At 61.7% G+C, this 7,246-nt stretch overlaps 1 protein-coding gene across 1 annotated transcript; it reads right to left on the reverse strand.

Annotated features, from left to right (window-relative positions):
• Positions 1 to 1,066: 1,066 nt before the first annotated feature.
• On the reverse strand, positions 1,067 to 4,948 carry UNCX (UNC homeobox). Its single transcript, XM_028091834.1, has 3 exons — positions 4,663 to 4,948; positions 4,256 to 4,431; positions 1,067 to 2,224 (listed from the first exon to the last, which is right to left on the reverse strand). The coding sequence occupies exons 1-3, from the start codon at positions 4,946 to 4,948 to the stop codon at positions 1,067 to 1,069; spliced, it is 1,620 nt and encodes a 539-aa protein (XP_027947635.1).
• Between the last annotated feature and the right edge of the window lie 2,298 nt (positions 4,949 to 7,246).

Below are 7,246 nucleotides of genomic sequence, written 5' to 3' on the forward strand. Positions count from 1 at the left end.
CGACACATGATCAATAGGCTGATAACGCAGCAACATCAATATAAGCGACAGAACAATGAGGGATATCATTGGGCATCTATCTTAATATAGCCGGCTACAAGAGCGCTGACAAAGAGCGCGGCTCATGAAAATTCCGCCCCACGATTCCCCGTCTCCGCTCCAATATGCGCCCGCACTCCCCCAGCTGCCGGCGCTATTATTCTCCAATTTCAATTTGACACCCCAGCCTTTCATGCTAATTCTATTATTGTAGGAAGTTTATGTGATTTCATATCACTAGAAATCGGTAATGTATAATAACCCTTTGGGCAAGAAACCCAGTCCCCGCAGCAGCCACCGGAAAATAATTACTTTCATATCAAAACTCTGCAGGAGCCCAGCGGCCCGGCCCTTGCAGCCCCCGGCTCCGTCACCCCGCGCCGCGCGCCCCGGCGTGTGCCAGCGCGCGGGGGTGCGCGCGGGGGCGCGCGCGTGTGTGGCGCCAGGTGGGAGGGGGAGCGCGAGGGAGGGCAGGAGAGGGGGAGCTGCGGATGCATAAATTTGTTCAATCAGAAAACACAAACACACACGCACACAAAAGGCGACATTAAGCGCGGACCTCGGGGGAGGTGAGGAGCCTCGTCCCTGCCCCGCCCGCGGGGAGAGGAGTGGAATACGAAGGGGAGGAGGGGCCATACTGGGCGCTCGGAAATTTGAAAAAGATGGACCTGAGAGCTTGCGTTTGACCAGCTTTATTTATCAAAAATGGTACATATATAAATATTCTTAGACATTTTTGCATTTTACAAGGCTGAGGATTCTTGTTGTGGGTTTTTGTGGGGGATATGGGGTTTTTGTTTTTTGCTCCCCCGAGAGGAGGAGGGTCTCACCCCAAATCTTGCGGTTGCTGCCTAGGTCCGAATTGATACAGCGGTTTTCTTTAAAAAATAATAATAATAAAAGGAAGAAAGCAGAAGAAAAAGGAGAAAGCAGTGTTTCTAAGCCCATCACCTGATTTCGTTGTGTGAGTCGAGCCTGAGCGAGCGGGCGCGGGACGGCTGAGCGCCTCTCTCGGCCCCGCCGCCCCTCAGTCCATGTCCACCTCCTCGCCATCCGGCGCGCTGGGTCCGCGCTCGGCGCCTGGCTCTGGGGCCCCGCACAAAGCCGGCTCCCCAGCGGGGCTGGGAGCCCGCGGGCCCGGCCCGGGCGACGGCGCGAGAGGGGGCGGCAGTGCGGCCGCTGGGCAGGCGGCCCCCGAACCCGCGCAGTCCCCGCCGCCGCCCTCGGCCGCAGCCAGGGCCGCCTCCCGGAAGGGCGCCGGGGCGGGGGCCCCCGGGGAAGCGACGGCGTCGGGGCTGCGGCGCGCGAAGGCCGAGTCCGGAGCACCGCCGGGCCCCGAGAAGGCCCCGAAGCTGGCCTGAGCGGGCGGCGCCGGCGGCGCGGCGGGTGCGGGCGGCGCGTCCTTCGGCGCGGGCTCCGGACCCGCTGCGCCCTTGAGCGCGGCCTGCGGCACCAGGAAGCCGAGCGGCTGCGTGATGGGGTAGAGCAGGAAGTGGCCTTTGCCAATGAGGGTCCGCGGCGTGCACGGCAGCCCGGGCGCGAAGTCCAGCCCCGCGGCCGCTGCAGCGGCGGCGGCTGCCGCGGCGTTGGCGGGGGCGGCTTTCCGGCGCGGCGGCGAGTCGGACAGCAGGCTCTCCACGCTGAACGGGCTGGCCTTCGGCAGGCCGGCGGCGCCACGTTCCACCGCCGCCCCGGGCGCACACGGGGCCGCATCCTTGTCCGCGGGGCGGCCTAGCCGTAGCTGCGGGCCGGCGCCACTTCTTTGGCTCGGGTAAAAGGCGGGGTCGCAGGTGCCGGGCGCGGGCGGTTCGCCCGGCGGTGCGGGCGCGGAACCTGCGGCGCCAGGGGCGTGCGCGCTAGGGCCCTTGGCCGCGGCGGCCGGCGGCGGCGGCTCGGGCGGCTCCGGGGACAGGCCGCCGCCGCCGCTGTCGCTGTCGGAGCTGGGTGCGCTGTGCAGGGACAAGCCGCCCGGCGAGTGCAGGTGGCGGCTCTGGCTCTTCAGCAGCTTCTTCTCATGCTTGCGCTTCTTTTTCTCCATCTTCTCCAATTCTTTGCGCGCGATCTCCTCTGGGTCCATTGGCTCGCCACTGCACGTGGTCGGGTGTGAGTTGTGAGCCGGCCGCCCCGGGCCCTTCTTCGTGTTCTCCTTCTTCCTCCACTTGGCCCGGCGGTTTTGGAACCAGACCTAGAGCAGCCGGATAGGGGAAAGGAAGGCACAATCAGGCGGCGGGCTTGCTGTTGGGGCTTCGGGCGTCCCCACTCCCCCCAGACAGGCCTGTACAACCTCGGCCCCGGCCAGGGGGCGGGAGCCAAGGCACGCGGCCCAGCCGGCCCTGAGCTGGGTTTCAGCACTCAAGCTGCAGGTTCCAAGAGCATCTTTTCCACCCAGAAAGAGGTAGATGGGGGCCTCTCGGCCAGCTTCCCACTCTGGCTTCTCACCTCGGGGAACTGGGAGCTGCCCCTTCGATGGGCACGGCGGGTCTGGCCCCTGAGGGCGTTTGGTTCCTGGTCGGGAGGCAGGCAGGGAGCAGGGCCCCTCCTCGCCCCTCTTGGCTTCTCACAGCTCCTGTTCTAAGCGGCCTGCCTGGCCTGGTGCTGGCCATCTGGCCTGAGGACCACCAGTGGCTGGGCTCAGCTGCCCTCCACAACCTGTCTTCGGCCCCCGGAGACTGAGTCAAAGGCCAGATTTGGGGGTGTCCCGTGAAGGGAAATCTGGGTGCTGCTTCTTCCAGAAGGTCCTGGGAAGCCAAACTTAGGGGGAGGGTTTCCAGCAGCCTGCCCCCAACACATTAGCACACATCCTTCTTTCTGGGGGCTCCAGACCAACGCACCAACACAGCCCCTGAGACTGGTTGTGCTTGGCCCAGGCCAGGGAGCAAGGCAGACAGGAAAGCAAGAGGCCAGTTGCCAGGCGGTGCAGAGGAGGCCTGGGCCCACCCAGCCTCTTCTACCCTCCCTGCAGGCCTTGTCCTGGGGAACAGCAGCCCTAGACACTGGCTCCCCACCACACACACAGTCAAATCCCCGCTGAGCCTCAGGCACACCACCCTCCCCAAGAGATCGCGATAATTCGAATTCTTTGTTGTGGCCACGGAGAGACCCGGCACAATAGCAAGCCAGGCCTGGTCACAGGGAGCCTTGCTGGTGCCAAGCCTCTCCAAGGCTGTAACTGCTTTCCTTCCTTCCTTCCTTCCTTCCTTCCTTCAAATACTTCTCTTTTTTTTGGTGCAAATTCCATGCTCACTTGTCACCAAGAAATGCTCATTACTGTACAGGGGAGAAACGAAGGGGTCTTTGCTTAAGACACTTACACAAATTGGACGAAAGGATTTACAAACAGAAGAGGTCATGAGGGGCAGTGCAAGCACAGGTCGAGAACACCTTTTTAGACAAAGCTACTGGTGCTAAACAGGCGTCTTGCCGTCCTCTGCCTCAAAGCCCTGCACCCACAGCTACAGCCGCACACCCCACTCACCACCACACCAACCCCAGAAAAAGATTTCTATACTTCGGGGAAACATCCGATTATGCACAATTCATCTTGAATTTTCAATCCACCACATAGACGCTGTATTTTTAAAAAGAATAACGCCGGCAGTCTCCGAATGAAATCGAAGTATGGGGGGTGGGGTGGGGGAGATATAACCGAGAGTAGTAAAGATTCAGCGCCCCCCCATGTGTTAACTGTCTAAGTTTCCGCCTCCCCTTCCTCAGCTAACCTCCTGCAAAGCAAAGAATAAATACAGGTCTCCACCTGACTATTTTAGAGGCGAGAGATAAGCAAACAAACGCGTTTGCTCCAGGCCGGTGCCGGAGACCCCGGGCGAGGGCCAGGAGGCGCGGGGTCTACCTGCTCCGGGTTTCTTCCAGATCCTAGCCCGGCTGGCTCCCCCCCACCGCCGCTTCTCCCGCCCAGCCCTCGGAGACCTCAATTCGCGCCCATTTCGTCGCCCGACCCCCAGCACGCAGCACCCGGTTCGGACGCAGCAGCTGTTCTGGCTACTTTGGGCCGTCGTGGGCCCCTCCCAAGCCGCCTGGGGCTTTCTCCCCGCGAGGCTCGGAGCCCCGGAACCGCAGCACCACCTCCGGGCAGGCGAGCGCGGGGCGGGGGGGGGGGGGGGGGGCCGCGGTCTCCCACCTAGAACAAAGGCGGGGCCGGCGCCGGGCTGGCCTAGTGGCGGGATGCTGGCTCCCGGGAGGAACGGCGGGTCTTTACCTGCACGCGGGATTCGACCAGATCCAGGCGCAGCGCCAGCGCCTCGCGCATGAACACGTCGGGATAGTGGCTCTCGTTGAAAGCCTTCTCCAGCTCTTCCAGCTGCCAGCCGGTGAAGTTGGTGCGGGTGCGCCGCCGCTTACAGCCGGGGCTCTCCTTGTCGGGGTCCCCCGAGTCTGCGGGCACGCACAGGACGCCGCACGGCTCAGCCAGGGCCCAGGCCACATCCACCCCCTCCATACCTGTCGGCTGCCCGGGCCTGGGAGCTCTGCGCCGGGGTGGCGGACGGAGAGCGCCCTGAGCCTCGGCAGCCGGCGCCCGCTCTACAGCCGCCCGAGACCCAACTCCCGCTCCCGACAAGGGTGCCCTGCTTAACCCCCCGTGCCCTCCCCGCCCGCCGCACCTACCTGACAGCTTGAAGGGCTGGCTGTCGCCTCCCACCCCGCAGGCGGCCGGCAGCAGCGGCGTAGGGTTGACCACCGAGGCGGCGGCGGCGGCGCAAGAGCCGCTGAGCAGGCCGTCGATGGAGAAGGGCACCGAGGCGGCGGCGGCGGCGGCGGCGGCCGACTGCAGCTGGTGGCCAGCCAGCTCGTACACGTGGTGGTGGCCCAGCGGGTAGGGGAAGCCCACCACGCCGCCCAGCGAGCCCCCGAACTGGGCATGCGGGTGCTCCAGGAGGCGGCCGTCCATCATCTCGCGCTGGGGGCCGGCGGGGCCGGCGGCGGGGCGCGGGGGCGCGGGCCGGGGCCGGGGCGGGCCAGCGGCGGGAGGCGCGGACGGCGGCGGCGGCGGAGACAGGGACCCGGAGCCCTACACATGCTTCGCCCGCACTCCGGCGCTTTACTTTATCAACATCAAGCTCCCGATAATTAGCCGCGGCCCGGGGAATTTGGGACCAATAAGAAGCGCTAATCGGCTCTGACGTCAGAGGCGTGCTGGGTGCAAGGAAACGTTTTCCATATCGATTGCTAATTATACCTGACATGCACCTCAATAAACAGTATCAGGAACTGTCACAACAAGGGGGGGGGGCAGTAGAGAGGGAGGGGCGCGGCCCGGCGCTGGGCGGGCGCCGGCTCGGGGAGCTGTCCAGGCAGGGGTCCCCGGCGAGCCCCCCACTCCAATCCCCGCTGGCCGGAGCCCGCGCCTCCCCCGGCTCCCCGCCCCTCTGCAAATCACTAATAGATTTCCCTTTAAAACATTCACCGGCGTGTTGTGGGGATTTTTCACCAGAAATGCTGTACTCTCTGAACCTTTAAAGTGATGTTGCTCCAATTACAGAGAGACATTGAGCGGCAAATAGACTGATCCAATAATAGGAGATTCATCATCCGCTCTTTCCGAAACTGTCACATTGAATTTAAAACTACAAGGGCTTCTCATCTCCTCTCCGGCTGCAGGCAGCGGGGGAGAGGAGGAAGGAAAGGGAGGAGGAAGAGGAAGGAGCGGAGGGGGCAGGGGAGGAGGTGACTCCAAAGAGAATGACTCCTACAGAATGTAGCGCCCTGTCAATAAGAAGGCATAATTAATGCCCTTTCCGACTGGCCGCCGCCGGGCTATAGAAACAGAGGTGGGGGTCGGCTGTGGAGACACCCTGACCCCCCCCCCCCCCGCCCCGCTCCGTAAAACCAAGGCACAGGGCTGGGGAGGAGGGGTGGGAGGAAGGGAAAAGTAACTTTGGGGTGGCAACCAATCAGGCCCCCTACACAGGAATAAAAAAATAAATACATCTCCCTTTGACACGGCCTCTGAAGAATAGGACCCAGGTACTCAACCCATTAATTATAATTAAATTATGTTCTCAGAGAAGTGTCTGTCACTCCCTTTTCCACTATAAAATATTGATAGATTCAAAGCTAAATCATTAAAGGACATATTCTTAAATAAGCAGCAAATTAGGACTGTGGGCAGGAGGAAAAGCAATCATTATATCCACATGTATATATATTATGTATATATATAAAATTATAAGGTCTTCTGTAAAAAGTTCGCCCATGAGGAGGGTGCCTTTTGCGTGGCCCCAGGCCCATGGACCTCATCCCTGTGGACCCCGCGGGCCGAGCTGGAATCCGGGAAGAAGGAGCTCCTGGGCCTCAGACCCCGCCAGTGCCCGGTATCCGGCCGGTCCTGGTGGCCGGACCGCCGGCAGCCTCTCACTCCAGGACGAGGCGACAGACAAGTTGGCTGGCCTTTGGTGTTAAGTGGCTTCAACCAGCCTTCCAAGTCTTAAACCCGGAGCGAAGGCCAGGGTAGGACGGCCCCGTCCCTGTGTCCTTCCCAGCGGAGGGTGCACACAACGCTCCGCCGGCGAGAGTGGAGAGGACCTGCCTTGCGGCTGGGGCGCTGGACACGCAGCCCGGGCATCCGTCCTTATTGAGCGCGCCCTGGCCGCACCGACTACGCTTTAATTGCCTTCCCCTCTCTCATTGTTCGGGAGGAGGGAGAGGTTCAGGGACTGGGGGCAGGCCAACGTCTCGCAGAGACCGAGAGGAGGCTTGGAATTTGGGACCCTACTCCTCCCGCCTTACCCGTCCCCCTCCCCACCCGGCGCGCACTAGGAAAACGCTGCAAGTATTAATTCCGAGGTCAGGGGCCAAGAGCACTACTTTTCGCCATAATTTAATTTCTTTCTCTATAAATACTAAATGTAAACTCCGTCCATCCGACTCGATTTTGCCCGTAGCCGTAAAAGCGCCTCGTTCTCTGCCGGGTTCGCGAGGAGGAATGTGCGCGGCGCGTGTTTCTGAATACAGAGCTGTAATCAATTCGGCCCGAGGGGAGGGCAGGGGAGGGGCGGGCGCCGGCCGGGCTCCCTCGCCCATCTCTCTTTATTATAATGAATTAATTCGACTTTATTTATCCCATTTTCTGGAGCTGACAGAATGTTAATTTGAGTTGAAATTTCGCTCGCCTCTCACTCTCTGACCCCTGGCCTTCAGATTGGCGTGTTGTAATAACCTGAATCTTTCAACAGAGGCCCTGATAATTGTT

The sequence above is a fragment of the Eumetopias jubatus genome, unplaced genomic scaffold (assembly GCF_037043125.1).
Source record: "Eumetopias jubatus isolate StellerSeaLion01/CBP00866 unplaced genomic scaffold, mEumJub1_p1.0 scaffold_12, whole genome shotgun sequence".
Classification (NCBI taxonomy): domain Eukaryota; kingdom Metazoa; phylum Chordata; class Mammalia; order Carnivora; family Otariidae; genus Eumetopias; species Eumetopias jubatus.

Coding starts and splice junctions, on each gene's coding strand:
- UNCX (XM_028091834.1), bottom strand. CDS start 4,948: ATGATGGACGGCCGCCTCCTGGAGCACCCGCATGCCCAGTTCGGGGGC. Junction 4,432..4,662: donor CCAGCCCTTCAAGCTGTCAG/GTAGGTGCGGCG, acceptor GCGTGCCCGCAG/ACTCGGGGGACCCCGACAAG. Junction 2,225..4,255: donor TGGTCGAATCCCGCGTGCAG/GTAAAGACCCGC, acceptor CGGCTGCTCTAG/GTCTGGTTCCAAAACCGCCG.